Below are 15901 nucleotides of genomic sequence, written 5' to 3' on the forward strand. Positions count from 1 at the left end.
TGATATTTTGCCAGTAATACAGTACAAAAACCTCTGCACGGAAGTTAGAACCTAAAATCATATTGCCCTCTCGCTCGTTTGAGACAAATGGCTTTTGTGCCGTTTACACTTTACATACGAACATTTAAATACGATTTTAGACACATCACTTCTATGACCTTAAATGCTACGCCGGTACTCGTTTAACAGGTTTTAGAAAGTTTTTTCCGTCCCTCTCCAACGCCAGTTACCGGCACTCTTCATCTCGCTCTAGCCTCACGTCGTGGTCCATTCAGTGTTGTGTTGAATCTGTGCGTATACGCACATACTCTACAGTCGTAAACAATCGCGAATTTTAGTTTTGAAAATGGACGAAAGTGAAAATGTAAGTAAGTTGTTTGTGTTCTGTGCAACAATAAACAATACTTAGTTAGGCATAATTTATAGTTTTTGTTTGTTGTTCTAATTTATCGGAAATTGCACTTAAATTAACATACTTGGATTGTAGCTTTTATCGCGTTTATCATGTTTTCAATAAAACTTCCCGCAGTGAAATTAAAACTTTACATCCTGAAATAAAAATACAAAACCATACACATATGAAATAAACAAAAAAACAGAAATAGGTAAGTATGTAGTGAGTGAGCAACAACAAAAAATAGGGTTTTGATTGATATGAAACAGAACGAATATAAATGAACGTGCTAAAGTAGGTTGGAAACACCATACAGAAGAAACACCATACAGAACATATACCTACAAGGTAGGCACTTACGAGTATTTACAAGGTATTTTTCTGTTATCCTCCAAATGTCGATTATGTCTTTCAAAATCTTTAATAGAACACTATTACGTAAGTTATTTTTCGTTCGTTTCTAATCTCCGACGCTAAAAGAGGGTTAATAGAAGTTTAGACTCAGTATCTGTGTGTCTATCCGTGGCTTCGTGTGGGTACCTAGTGCCATCCACGAAGACGCGTGATTTTGACAAAATTGCACATTAATGACATTGTAATAAGAACCACGGCACGCGTCATCGTGAAAGACTCTACCTATATCTCTTAAAGGGATGAATCGATTTCAATAGAACCATTAAATCTTATTTAGTTCTATGATATAGCTACTTCAAATCCTATAGTTGAATTTCTTACTTAGGACAATCCTAAATGCAAAATCTTGGTGAATAGTTACCAAAACATGCTCATGTCCATATCGAACATGCATGAATTCGCCACTAGAGGCGCTAGTGTAGCGTGAGGTCTCCGAAATGTCAAATCTCATAGTATTTGGGTGAGCTACGCGGGTTTATTTATAATTAGAATGATTTTGTGAATATTTTGCAATATTTGAAATTAATTATGGCAAATATGCGTTCCGGGGCAATGAATGTCTGTTTTTTGAGACAGTTTCGTCTTTCAGAAACCTTTGTCCTCCCTTTTTCCGAACAAAACGGGGACTATGCAACACTGTGGCATGCTTGATATTTTTATGGTACGGTTTTAAGGTGTATTGAATATGATTTTAATCTAAACTTTGTTTTCACGCCCGTAATAACAGACTTTGAAAGCCATACTTAAAAACCTCACGCAACAGTGCGCCATCTAGTGAGACAAAAAACGATAGCCCTCATAGTATCATTTGCGGTGGTAAGGTAAACGTATGAACGAGTGCTCGACACTATCCTAATAGTTGACATATTTAATTTTATGAAATTAGCAATAGAGGTGACAGCAGTGTGTCATCTATTGGGCATTGGCGTGTCGAGCTCTGGGACGTTAAGGTACCTTATGTATATATCTACATAATTTAGAAATGCAATGTTTCTATCACTTTTGAATGGGCCACAATAACATTCCGAACTCGGATTTAACATCCTACCGTAAGCATTAAGAAACAAATGTTAATTAATTACAACCCACGCCGGCAAGACATTTTTTTATTTAAAGCGACCTTCAGAGATATTTTAAGAGATGCCCCATCGCATCTTGAATACAAAACAGCCCAAATTGATAAAATTAGCCCAAAGTTCTTGTATCAAAATGCTAATATCGTACGCGCTACACTGAATAACTTATCTCTACAAAAATTGTTTTATAGGTCAGTAAACAACTCCTGGAACCCGAAGCCGAAAAAAAGGACAGAAATAATAGAGATGAGGCCGCAGACAGCAAAGAAAACAAAAACCAAACCAAAAACTACAAGAATTTACACATTTACCTCCTCATCTGTATAATAGGAATTGCTCTAGGAATTCTTCTAGAAATACTAAATGTTCAGAACAGACAAAGACCTTGCAAAGATCAAGGGAACAAGACTTTTAATAAATACTGGGTGTATTCTGCCTACAATGACGTTGAGAACAAGAATGGTCTGTTGAAGCATGTTCACTTAGTTTTAGAAAGAGTTGGATACGAGAAAACCACGAATCAAACGCCTTGGAATCTTCTTTGGTCCCACGATTATCCGTTCAGAGTTTTATACCCCAACCTGCATAAACTAAAGCCACATCAGAAAGTGAACCACTTCCCTGGAACAGGATTCATAACGAACAAAGTCGATCTAGCAACTACAGATTACGAATACATTCCCAAGGCGTTCAAAATACCGAAAAACAAGGAAGAGTTCTTAAAATATGCGTCGTTGAACAAAAACGCATTGTTTTTGGAGAAAAACAATCAGCACAGAGGCGTGTATTTAAAGAACGTGAGTGAAATTGACTTGTCAAACGGGGAAAGTTTCGTTCAAGAATATGTCCAGAAACCGTTCTTAGTAGATGGATACAAGTTTGATATTGGTGTGTACGTTGTCCTGACGTCGGTCAACCCTCTGAGAGTGTACTGGTATAAAGGCGATGTATTATTTAGGTGAGCACGCCTGTCGCTTCTGATGTAATAAGTATTCGTCTAATTATCTCTTTGGTACTGAATTAAACAGTATTTATGCGTTGGAATAATTTTCTGATCTAATTAGTTATAAGACCGAGAAGTCGCTAAGGCTAAAAAAATATTTAGCTTGAATTTAAATATTAATCTAATTCGCGCTACGCTAATGTTACATGCCTAAAGTTGCATAATGGTTTGTTTACTTATATAATACAATACAGGCAATTCACTTTGGCCAAAATGTTAATTACACACCGGGTAGTTTCTAACTTTCTACTGCTTTCTAATAATGAACTGAGCCATGTGTCAAAGTAAAAGTTGTGGTAGAGCTTTACTGTAACCACTTGCTGGGGCCGGCTCGACCGGGTTAGTTTAATACCACACTCCCACAGTATACCGGCGTCAAATTAGTAGTTTTGCTACTGTGTTTCGTACGGTGAGTGGGATATCCGGAGGCCCACATCCCCTCACCCCTTTTACCCCCCCCCCTTAGGCCGGCAACTCACCCGCAGTCCTAATAATACTGTAGGTGTCCTTGGGCGGCGGTGATCCGCATGCTCATTTCCCAGCTAATAAATAAAAAAAGGAAATAAAAAGGTTAACGTTTTCGATTTTAAAACCTGGATCGTTCAAGCGGCCCTAACTCTGTCCCGTGGCAAGTCCACCTTTAATGGCTTTAAATGTCTTAATGTCCCTAATACCGTGGAAAATGGGTCGGGTGCTAGTGTGGGACGCAACCTCCATGGACACTTTAGCCCCGTCTCATCTCCACGGTACAATACACAGAACAAATATAGTGGTCTTGACGCTGGATACAACTTCATTGCCTTCGGCGTCGAGACGCTCGGTCCGTGGGACCCTGGCGCAAGGGAACTCTTCAGCCAACTGGCAAAGAGACTGGTCGACGCCACCGGAGACAAGAGGGCTGGCAGCTTCCTCGCTCAGCGTCTTGGCATCGTCATACAGCGAGGAAATGTTGCCAGCATTCTTGTAATCATGCCACATGGGCCTTTTTTAGATTTATATTTAGTTTTTAATTATTATTATTAAGTTTTTATTGTTTAAATCATTTAATATGTAAAAAATATAAATGGCTTTAAATTATATTTTTTCTAGGTATTGCCCGGCACTGTACCACCCCTTTGATCCCAAAAACCTGGACAAATATGTGATTAGCGACGATTACCTGCCGACGTGGCGGGTGCCTTCGTTGGTACATAGCTACACTGAGCTCGGCTTTAGCATGAAGGATGCCTTTGATATTTATGCTACTTCCAAGGTATGTAAACACACCTAGTACATATTAGTAATTATAGCAAAGATGCAAACTTTACAAGATCGCTTGTATAACGTCTCTGGAACTAGCGAAACGATACTCAAATTTTTCACTCATACTCATACACTTCTGGATGAACTTACATACTGTTTAGCTGGGCGCGCAAGGACCCGAGCTGGGCCATGGGCGTGGGTTGGACTACACCACGCTTTGCGATCTTGGGTCAGCTCTTACCAGCCTTCGACCCCGAGATCCGGAAGATATCACTGAACGTCGTCTCTCCAGCGGTACCTGAGACAACCAACCTGTATAGGTCTACTTGATCGCCCAAATGCCTACGTCCCAACCTCTCCACGTGTCCAAGCCACCGGAATGTGGTCGCTTTTGTTTCTCCAATAATAATGGGCTCAGGCATTCCGGGAAGGCGCTATATAAGTTCCCGCAGTGTTGTTTGTGACCTTGTCTTGTTTGTGAACGTTATTTAGAAGATTTTATTCTACTAACACTAAATTATTAATTATTTTTCATCACACTTGCTCGTCAATGATGTTATCCCATGCCTGTACACTAAAAGACAATGGCCTCAATTGTTCCCGCGGGAATTATGGGTTTACGTAGTTTTCCTCCCCAAGAGAGTTATGACTTTAGTTTTAAAAAGTAAGTAGGTACGTAATTTCAGACTAAAGAGGTTTCAAGTCAGCCAACGTTTTATTTACATCTTTAAAACTTAGCTTTAACCCAATTTTACAAGATAAAATTTTTCCAAGCATCATGAAACTTCGTTATTTTTATATTTTAAATACCTATATCAAATTGTTTTGCAATAATTTTAGTTTAATAGACTCTCGTTAGTCCCCTTCTTACGCCCCTTAATGCACAATGTACTATAAAAATCTCAAATCACTGCTGCTCTGTTAATCATGAATGAAACTGCTTATACATACAAAAGTTTATATCATCGTTCTCTATTAAGGTTCCTAGAATTATCCGAATACGTATAATTTAGATTAACGTGTACAACGTTAATAACAAATAATTTTCTTTTTATTTACAGTTTTATAAAAATATTCAAATGCATTTCTTACTTATACTTAGGTAGAGTCTTTCACGATGACGCGTGCCGTGGTTCTTATTGCAATGCCATTACTGTCTAATTTTAACAAAATCACGCGTCTTCGTGGATGGCACTAGGTATAAGCTCTTACTGACATTATATGTAGGTACAAATACGTAGATCGTATCTATAAATAAGTACCTAAGTAATACGTAGGTATCTATATGCAGATATTTAACATTATAAGTAGTAGTAAATAGTGTATATACCTCATCATTAAACCCTTATTGAACAGTAACTTATTATGTACATAAATGTAGGCGTTTGAGGTTTTTGAATGTTTATAATAAGCATACTTACTTAAGCCCACACACAGTAGGTAGTGGTGCAGCCAAAAGCCAACATTTAAAAAGAAGCTTTATTTGGCAAAATATAACATTTATATCGAAAATACAAACTGAAATATAGATGCACCGAAAAACCAGAAAAATAAGACCAGCGCTGGTCTTATTTTTCTGGTATTTCTGTGCATCTATATTTCAGTTTGTATTTTCGATATAGGTTTTACGGGATGACCGTAAAAGTAACAAAAAATATGGAATTGAAATAAAAAATACAAAAAGATTCCACAAAACCAATCTTATGACATTTATATCCCGAAATAACTAGTTCACATTTTGGTATAAGTGTGTAGGTAGGTACTTATACTGTAAGCTGCATAAGCATTGTGCACTGATTATTTCTAATAAATAAATAATAAATAACTACTACATTATTATATTACATAAGATTTTCGTACGTGAACCCTGGTTTCCTTTCAACCGGCATTTTGATTAATTTCAGGGTTTGAATCCAGCTAAAATGTGGGAAGATGTACAGAAAGCGATCGCGGGCATTTTCCAACTAAAAGAACATCACGTAATTGATGCTGTAAGTATTCCTACCTGTACAGTCGCCATCAGATATTTCGGAGCGGCCAAGGTGCTCAAAAATGTCGTAGCATGAACTCTAAAGCCTTGAGCATAGAGTGCATGTTTCGATATTTTTGACCACCTCGCCCGCTCCGAAATATGTGATGACGACTGTACAGTTTTTCGTAATCAATTTGGCTATTATTTCTTTGGCAGATGTAAGGAATTTCCATATGACGTCAGTAGCACAAACAAAGGTTTCATTCTGGTACCCAATTCAGTTTCTATGACTGTAGGTGTAGTAAAACCAGCAAGATTTTTTTAAAAACAACAAACAATGTTTGTTTTTAAGCCTTTCCATTACAGTGGAATACAAATATTCTTTATTGAAAACTACAAAAACGTATGCACTAATGTTTTCGCATAGTAGTCGAAGTGGTGCAGTTGGTCGGTACTACCTACACTGGCGCTTATAGCCAAAAGATCAGTAGCGGCGATAGGGTAGGGCGCGGTGGGGCGACCGTCCAGGACGCCGGCGGACTTAACCTCCTAAGGCCCAACGCCTATTTTTAGGACAAGAAACTACTCATTCCGGCCCAACTAAATATATACATTTGTGAAATATCCACCCAAGATCCTAAAATTATGACATAGACTAAAGACCAGTGGCGAAGCGTCCATAGAAGTTCTTCTTCTGTTACAGGACGCAACTTATTTGTGAAGGATGTGGGCGATCTTTACTTCGGCTTTACCACGGAAATATCTGACGCTATACGCCACTGCTAAAGACACGTTTACTTTCATAAATATGTCGCTGATGATATTGATCGCTGATATTACAATTCAAAGTTCTGGGCTGCAAGCACATATAGGGTAGAAGTACCGTTTGTGGCCACTGTACCGTTTATGGTCATTTATTGTTTAAATACACGTTTGAGATAAATTTATAATATGAAATCATTATAAACTTTATTGGTTTCAGTATAAACTTTTGAAAACTCACTAAACATATTATTTTAATGCTATAACTTTTTATATATGACTGCAAATGTAAAATGGCCTAATGTGGCCAAAACCGGTACTTCTGCCCTACCTAAAATTAGGACACTGGGTCTCCATTACAAATGTCCTAAAAATAGATTGGGCCTTAGGAGCTTAAAGGGGCGCCTGCAGGCGCTCCTCAGGGTATCCTATACTTTCTAGAAATTTTCCAAAAATTGGAGGCGCCGTGGAAATCTCGCCCAGGGCGCTGGAAGTGCTAATACCGGCAGTACCGATGAGTTCAAATCCCTTCCGAGCACGAAAAAACTTTTTAATTTTTAAGAAATCCTAGATTTGGTAGCTTTATACGTTATAATAATTTAGAACTGTATTTACAAATGATGTGATGTCAAAAATCAATCCCCTGTTCATGTACATGTTTATGAATTCGACTGTACTTAGCCTTAAAAGGTCCAACCACTATTTATAGATAAGAACCTTCTCGTTCACATTCATCCACGAGCATTTATATTGATCTCTTTGATGCATTGATACATTTCTAGGAGTTAAAGCCTTCACTGAATGGACGCCCACACCGCTTCCCAAGATGTATTACCATTACTAATAATCTGCCACATAACGTACAAATAGACTACTAATCTAAGTTCAATGCAAACAAATTAGGATCTCATTTGAAAGGTATTATTCAAACAAGGTCACATAGTGCTTACTAAAGATTAATCTAACTTGGCATCTAGCTATGATATCTACCTACAGTGGGGGGTGGGAAAATTTTCGCTAAACAACATGGAGCGATAATCTTACCTAAGCAAGTTGGTGGTGAGATGAAAAAAGATGAAAAACTCCCCGACTTTATCATTTCATAGTTCAATATTTCCAAAATCGGTGAACCTATTTTTATCAAACACAACTAAGGACCACGGCAAGGTAAACTCGCTTTCACGTAAAAAACTGCATCGAAATCGACCAACCGTTCGAGATGCCACAGATCAGGGTTTCTCAAACTTATGGCTCCACGTACCCCTGTTAAAGTTTCTAGACGACAGCGAACCCAACCCCCCCCCCGAGGATAGTTAGGTTAAATAAACTATTTTATTTCAATCAATCATAAATAATATAATGTAAATATAGGTAAAACGTCTACAGTTGATTTCGAAATAACAAATTTCAAACAATTACAAATGTAACATAAGTAACAAATTTGGGAGTTAAAAAACAATTTAGATTAAAAATCATCTTAATCATCTTAAACCCCCATCACGTAAAAACCCTCGCGAACCCCCTACCGTAAAATAATAGCGAACCCCTAGTGGTTCGCGTACCCTGTTGAAAAAAAAGACCAAAAGTTCCAAAGACAAACTTCTCAAAACACAGACATTCATTCCCGTAACGCATTGCCATAATTAAATCAGGTTAGCAAAATACTCAAAAAATCATTACAAATAAACGTCCACGCACATCTGGTGACATTTGACTTTCGGAGATCACGCTAAACGCGGCCTTTTCAGCAGTGGGTGGATGTGGGCTGATTTAATTGTTTCATCTTTCAGTTAAAGAACTACCCGTCATCGGACAACTTCTTCGAGCTGATGCGCGTCGACCTGGTCGTCGACGAGGACCTAAAGGTGTACCTGCTGGAAGCCAACATGTCTCCGAATCTCAGTTCCGCGCACTACCCGCCCAACCAGCTGCTTTACGAACAAGTGTTATACAACTTGTTCGGGTTGACCGGCGTGGCGGATCATCTGAAGGGATATAATAGTACAAATGTTAAGTAAGTACCTTTGATGGTACACTGACTTATAGGTAGTGCCACAAGAGTTGAAGTGAATGATTACACACAGGCTACCTTTATATTTTGTTATTGTGAGAGGGAGGCAAACGAGCAAGCGGGTCATCTGATGGGAAATGAACACCACTGCCCATGAGTACCAACTACTCAAGGAGAGTCATTCATTGGTCCGTTGCCGGCCTTTTAAGAAAGTATAAGCCCTTTTCTTGAAAGTTCCATTCAGTACCTACATGACTGTTGCATTCTGAATGAAATGTTGAATTTATCCACAGTCATTACATGTATGACTCTTTTTGGTTGATGGTCAACTCTGCTGATATATACCTTTTCTGTATCATAAAGTTCAAAGTAAGCCAAATATCTTTATTTAATTTGGCTATGACAAGCACTTAATGAATGTAAATTTACCAGGCTCGAACAATCTCATGAGTCCGCAAGAACTAGTTTGTTCAAAAGTAACTCATGGTTGCATATGGCCTCGCGAGCTGAGGGTCCTAAGCAGCGCCGACTCTACCTTGTTGTCAATAGAGCGAGATCGCTACATTCCGCTCCTAAAAAGGGCCATCATTTTTGAAAGAAACAAGAAAGTATAAGCCCTGTTCTTGAAAGTTGCCACTCCTCTTGCTCTACCCAGGGCCGGCACTGGTCGTGAGTTCGAACCATAGTTTACATCTCTGAGTTTTTCGGAATTTATGTGCAAAATTACATTTGTACTATACGAGCTTTTTGGTTAAAGAACATTGTGAGAAAACCTGTAGATAGATAACCTGTAGGTAGATACTAGATAGGTAAATTACAATTAATGACATGATTACTGATTAGATAAATATCTAACTAGTTGACCATAGACGACCGGTTAGAGAGACTGACTATGAAGCTTAAGGTTCCGGATTCGATTTCCGGTCGGAACGATATTTGTATGAATAATATAGGTAGGTACGAATGTTTGTTCTCGAGTCTTGGGCATTTAATATGTATTTCAGTACGTATTTATCTGTATAAGTGTTTATCCGTTACCTGGTAGTCGAGTACCTACAATATTCGTCAAAAGTAGCTGGTTACTTTTGTTCTTTGTCATTTTACAGTCACGTACTTAACGCCATACAAGATTGACAAATGTGTTAATGTGAGTAAAAAAGTAACCAACTACTTTTGATGCTGATCGTACCTACCTACAAGTGTTGCTTAGTTTGGGACTAGCATTAGGTAAATAAATTGATGGCAATCAGTGGCGTAGCTATGGCTATGGCCAGATGGTGCAGTGCACCAGGGCCCCGGAGCTCAGGGGGCCCCTAATCTAAGCTTTGAAAAGAGACGAGCAAAGAGAAAAGAAAAAGAGAAAAAAAACTTGTGAGCACAACAATTTTTTTATGTTTTTAAATGAACATCAACAATTACAGAACTCCTGATTTAAGACTTTCAACAGATGCGCCAAGCGTCCTTGATAAGCATATTGTGGTGTTTGTTATCGTTTAGTTTTGAAGGCCAACATAACATAATAAGTTCAAGCTACATGGAACTTAGCCGTTATAGTTTTCCTTAAAAGTTTGATATACTTACTACCAATCTGAATTTTTTCAAATTTTTCCACCCACCGGTTTAGATTTTAAAGGGGGGAACGCTCGATTTTAATGAAAATTTGCACTTTAAAGTTGAATATTTCGCAAACAAATCACTGAATCGAAAAATCGTCTTAGCAAACCCCTAATGGTTTTAAAAGACCTATCCAACGATACTCCACACTAAAGGGTTGGATGAGAGAAAAAAATCACTCCCACTTTACGTCTATGGGATGTAGGTACCCTAAAATATATTTTTTTTAATTTTTAATTGTATCATTTTGTCGGCATAGTTTACTTATATATTAGAGCAAAATTACAGCTTTCTGGCATTGATAGTTCCTGAGCAAAGCCGCGGACGGACAGACAGACAGACATGGCGAAACTATAAGGGTTTATTTTTTACCATTTTTGCTCTGGAACCCTAAAAACGGTCATCAGCAGTTCTAAAAATAAATGTAATAGGCAAGTGGGAGTATAAACACGAGTTTGTTCAAGTATCTGGGTTGGAAATCAACATCGTTACCAGAAGTTATAATAACATAGGGGTTTACATGTAGGCTTTGCGTCGTTACCTTCGTAGGTATTGACGTAACTTTAAATAGGTTACCTATTTACATTTCATTATAAATATGGTCCCGCTAATGTGCGAAAGATATAGTTTAGGTAGGTAGGTAACACTAACTACTACCGTAGGTGTATGTACGAATAATGTACGATATTTACCTACCGGATGATGCTGTGACCAAACTTCCTTCTTCCTGACAAAAAAAACACCGACAAATCACGGAATAGCTACATATTTCCGTGGACCTTTGACCTACTTGTGCCTGTCTTTAGTTTAATATTTATGAACTAAAACAACTAATTTGCTCACCCGCGACCTTATTATGATAGCTACGCTTATGCCAGATATGCGTGTTCATGCAGGTCCTCCACCTCCACACTGTAAGAACACACATATTACGAGTAGACTTACTGTGGTAGTAGGAATTTTGCAACATACGAGTAACTTGCCCGTATATCTCATAGTAGTCTGTGAATCTTATCTTACTTACAATCTGTTTCAGAGAACAAACAGCTGCTAAAAATATGGTGACCGCTGACAAGAACCTAGCAGTGTGGGGGCACGAGTGTGACACCTTCTGCAAGGGCAACTGCGAGAGCTCCCTCCTGATTTGCAAACTGTGCCGGCCTTGCATCGATCCTGACCTCAAGAGCAGCCTGAAGAGGGCTCATAAGGAGTTCCTGCACAGGGGAGATTTTAGAAGGCTTGCGCCGCCGCCCATGGTAAGTAAGTGGCCTAAAAGCAAAGTCAGGGCCGAATTTAGAGGTCTGGAGGCCTTGGGGCTTTGGAGGCTTTGGGAGATTTTGATATTTTACTGATTGCCCGATTGAAGTGAACAAATATAGATGAATATGTAGTTGTTTAGGTACGAGTACTAAGTGTTTACTTACTCGTCGGAATTAGTTTTTTTTTTGGATGTGGCTGTTACCTCGTTAGCCCTCCCCTAAATCCGGCCCAGAGCAAAGTCAACGAGACGAGATATACATCATCCTTGTCATCATCATTGCCATTATAAGTATTTATTTATTTATTTATTAAATGCAATTCACATGTCAAAAGTACAATACAGCACTAACATTATGAAACCCGGAAGGGCGCAGCATTTTTAAGAGAGAGAGAGTTTCCAAAACAATAAATTGGTATCTTAGAATTAGTATCTTTTTCTTGTTGGCCTTAGCTTATATACTAATAAGAGTACTCAACCGAAAGGAACAGTCTAGGAGACAATAATCAAACAAGGGTCCTTGAAAAAATTTATGAGGTCTGATGATTGGATCTTATGGAAATCGAGGGAACTCTTCAAATGATGTAGGCACACCTATAGTAAATTGGATATATTTAGTAGTACGTAACTCGTGCATTTGCTCTTGAAAATCATCATTTGGTGAAGTGGAACTAATGATGAAGACCACAGTTGCCTATTGGAGTTACTACTCAATAACGTATTTCACGGGTTGAATTTTTATTACTTTGACACAGTTGCTAAGCAATTTATGCCCCTCGTAATGCACGCAATAAGTAATTAACGTCTCTGCATCGGAAAAAGCAATCTTTCGTAAAAGGTGACGAGCAGATGATATTAAACTATTGTATCTTAGATTGTTTACACTAAAAAGCGTGATTTGACTTTTTTTTTTTTTTTTTATTCAACTGGATGGCAAACGAGCAAGTGGGTCTCCTGATGATAAGAGATCACCACCGCCACCAGGGGGATTGCAGATGCGTTGCCAACCTAGAGGCCTAAGATGGGATACCTCAAGTGCCAGTAATTTTACCGGCTGTCTTACTCTCCACGCCGAAACACAACAGTGCAAGCACTGCTGTTTCACTGGCTACAAAAAACCATAAAAATAATTTTCTATCAGTCTGAAGTCGGTTGGTGCCTCAGCACGAGCCAGCAGGAGTGATTGAAGCCCAATAAAAAGTGCGTACGTGAGGTGGATGACTATAGGTCCACTCCTGCTGTCTCGTGCTGATGCTGAGGCACCAAACAACTTCAAACTGGTGGAAAATAATTTTCATGGTTTTTTGTAGTTCAATTTTTTGTTATACATTTTTTTTTATTTATAAATTGCTTTCGTCTCCAGTATAAATGTTAAATAAAATATGGTATGAGGGGATAACCAATAAGTCATAAGTACATTGAATTCAGATTCAAATAAATCTAAAATGACCTTTACTAATTTAAAGGAGTAGAGATCTCGTTTTTGAAACATGATAATGGGTAAACAGATCTTGCAAATTGTTTCCACAAACAAAGTGATTTACACATTGTTTTTGTTGTTACTTTCAGTTACCAGGCGATCAAGTGGACTACAAATATTTAGAAAACCTCAATGAAGCAAACAAACTCCAACATCTGTGGTATCAAGGGAAATGCAACATCGACAGCACTTGGTGTACATAGTCAAAAGAAAAATAAGCTATTATTTGTTATACTATATAATAAAAAGTTTCATACAAACATGTTCCAAACACAACGGTTTTAACCCTGAACAAAACTTTTATACTTAATCTCAAAGGTATTAATAAAACTATTGTACCATTGATTGCAGCAATCCTAAAATATAACTGCCAAGATCCTCGTCCTGGTTTGTCCATGAAACATAGATATTTTTGGTGTTTTCTTCATCACCCTCAACTTTAATGAGAACAGATTCTACAGATATGTTACCATCTGAAATGGTAATTGACCAACCGGAGAGCTTCTCTGTCAACAGAGCTTTGAGTTTCTCTGCAGTCTTAACAGCTGGGCCGGGATCATCCAGGCGCACAGTACTTGTGAAGCGAATAACATGCCTATTGATACCAATCTCATCACACATTTCATCAATGTCTATCAGAGAAAGTCTATTGTCCTTTACGCACAGTATTCCATGAACTATGCGGCGCCTTTTTGGGTCTGGAGGTTGAGCATTGTACCTCACAGCTTCTGCTTTTAGCAACCTTAAAGACACATCAATTGGAATCTTAGTTGGAGTAGTGATGGTGCAGGTCTCTCCATTAGCAGGCATGTAGCAATTGATCTTGAATTCCTTCTCAATTTTATCCTTCAAAAACTCCATTTTCTGTGCCTCACCATGGACTAATAAAACATTTTTAGGCTCACAGTACTGAATCAGTTGCATTATTCCTTTGGCATCAGCATGAGCTGAGAAGGACATGTATTCTACAGCCATTTTAACTTCAACAACTTGTCGGTTTTCAAATTCTATCTTTTTGGCTCCATTTAAAATCTTGTGACCAACAGTGCCTTGTACACAAAATCCTGGCATTATGACCATGTTCTGTTCATACGGTGCCCATTTCTTGAAAATGTTTAGTGAGAGCCCAGCATGCAACATGCCTGGCGTAGCAAACACTACCATAGCTCCTGGATTGTCTATGTAGGATTTATCAAATGGTTTAATGTGTTTGAAATCAAACATGTTTCTTTGAACAAATGTTTTTCGAATTTTTTGATTGGTCCAAGTGATAAACATTTTGTAGTAATTATTAGCTTTCTCTGTCAAACCCAAAGCAAAGTAAACCGGGCACTTCAAGTTCATCCGTTCCCAATAGGTCTCTAACAAGATGCAGAGTTCCTGGGCTCTTCCTAAAGCAAACACAGGTATAAGCACCTTACCACCTTTTTCAACACATTCATGTACTTTTTTGAGAAAATCTCTCTCACGGCATCTTTTTGAATCTCTTATAGTTGTTGCATAAGTTGACTCTGAAATAAGCAGGTCAGGTCTGCATTTATCTATCCAAGCAGCTCCTAGATGCCTATCAGGTGTCATGTTGTAGTCTCCGGTGTATACAACAGACTGAGATCCGACCCTAATCCAAAACATAGCAGCACCCAGAACATGCCCAGCATAATAAGCTTTGATTTCTAAGTCATTATCAACCATTACAGACTGATGCAGAGTCACAGCTGTAACTTTTTTGATGCAATCCTTGATCATCTGAGATGTAAAAAAGTTTGATTCACCTTTCCTTTCGACGGCGACTTTTCTCATGTCTTCGAGTAGTATAGGCGCTATAGCTTTAGTCGGGTGCGTCATATAGATAGGGCCAGTGTAACCAACCATTTCAGACATGTAGGGGAGAGCGCCGCAGTGGTCGAGATGGAAGTGGGATATGATGACGCAGTCTATCTGACTGGTGATGGGACCTTCTGGAACGATATACGAGAAGTCTGGAAATCGGCGTTCATCGTTGTAGCCCATGTGCATCCCACAATCGAGCATGATGTTTTTCCCGCCCATGGAAAGTAGGATGCAGCTTCTTCCGACATCCTGTCCCGCCCCCAGAGGGGTAATCTTGATGTCGGGCATCACACACGCGCGATTCGCTACCGCTTATATTGCGGCGCAGTTACGCGTGCTGCTGGTTCACAACAAACAACTGACCGGTTCAGGTGTCACAGACAGCCATATACGATTCAATATGTACTACACACTTGACGACAAACCATTAATCTCTGTCCTGTCCTTCACTAATGATATTATAACCTATTCTTTTTTATCAATCGACGAGTTTGCTTCTTATTTGTCACATGTAAGATAATTTGTTCTTGTATATTCCTAATTTTCTATCGTTTTTGTAGGTAGTAAGTAATTGGTAAATCAACTTGTCAAATCAGAGCTGTCAGACTATTTCCTTTTAGGGATTTTTAAAGGATCATTATGTAGGTTACATAGAAGTTTTAAGTAATTATCTTGTATTTTCTGGATTGAATATTATACATAAACTAATAAGAAAAAGAAAAAATACTTTTAGAAATTACATACATACATATTCTTTTTTTTATTGATAATATTTTATTACTTGGACTGGATCTGGATGCTGAATTTTATGAGCCACTTTATTGTATTGCCAGATAAAAATACAA

The 15901-nt window shown here is 38.4% G+C and overlaps 2 protein-coding genes across 2 annotated transcripts; one reads left to right on the plus strand and one right to left on the minus strand.

Moving 5' to 3' along the window:
* Positions 1–262: 262 nt before the first annotated feature.
* TTLL15 (tubulin tyrosine ligase-like 15) lies at positions 263–13524 on the plus strand. The gene is made up of 7 exons (XM_074089889.1): positions 263–364; positions 2076–2842; positions 3977–4139; positions 6034–6120; positions 8654–8877; positions 11525–11744; positions 13316–13524. Exons 1-7 carry the CDS (start codon positions 347–349, stop codon positions 13427–13429), a joined length of 1593 nt encoding a protein of 530 aa, XP_073945990.1. The 5' UTR covers positions 263–346; the 3' UTR covers positions 13430–13524.
* Positions 13444–15552, minus strand: IntS11 (integrator complex subunit 11). Its single transcript, XM_074089883.1, has one exon. It carries the CDS (start codon positions 15342–15344, stop codon positions 13557–13559), a length of 1788 nt encoding a protein of 595 aa, XP_073945984.1. The 5' UTR covers positions 15345–15552; the 3' UTR covers positions 13444–13556.
* Positions 15553–15901: the final 349 nt, after the last annotated feature.

This window comes from Choristoneura fumiferana, chromosome 7, assembly GCF_025370935.1.
Source record: "Choristoneura fumiferana chromosome 7, NRCan_CFum_1, whole genome shotgun sequence".
NCBI lineage: Eukaryota > Metazoa > Arthropoda > Insecta > Lepidoptera > Tortricidae > Choristoneura > Choristoneura fumiferana.

Coding starts and splice junctions, on each gene's coding strand:
- TTLL15 (XM_074089889.1), top strand. Junction 4,140..6,033: donor ATATTTATGCTACTTCCAAG/GTATGTAAACAC, acceptor GATTAATTTCAG/GGTTTGAATCCAGCTAAAAT. Junction 11,745..13,315: donor GGCTTGCGCCGCCGCCCATG/GTAAGTAAGTGG, acceptor TGTTACTTTCAG/TTACCAGGCGATCAAGTGGA.
- IntS11 (XM_074089883.1), bottom strand. CDS start 15,344: ATGCCCGACATCAAGATTACCCCTCTGGGGGCGGGACAGGATGTCGGA.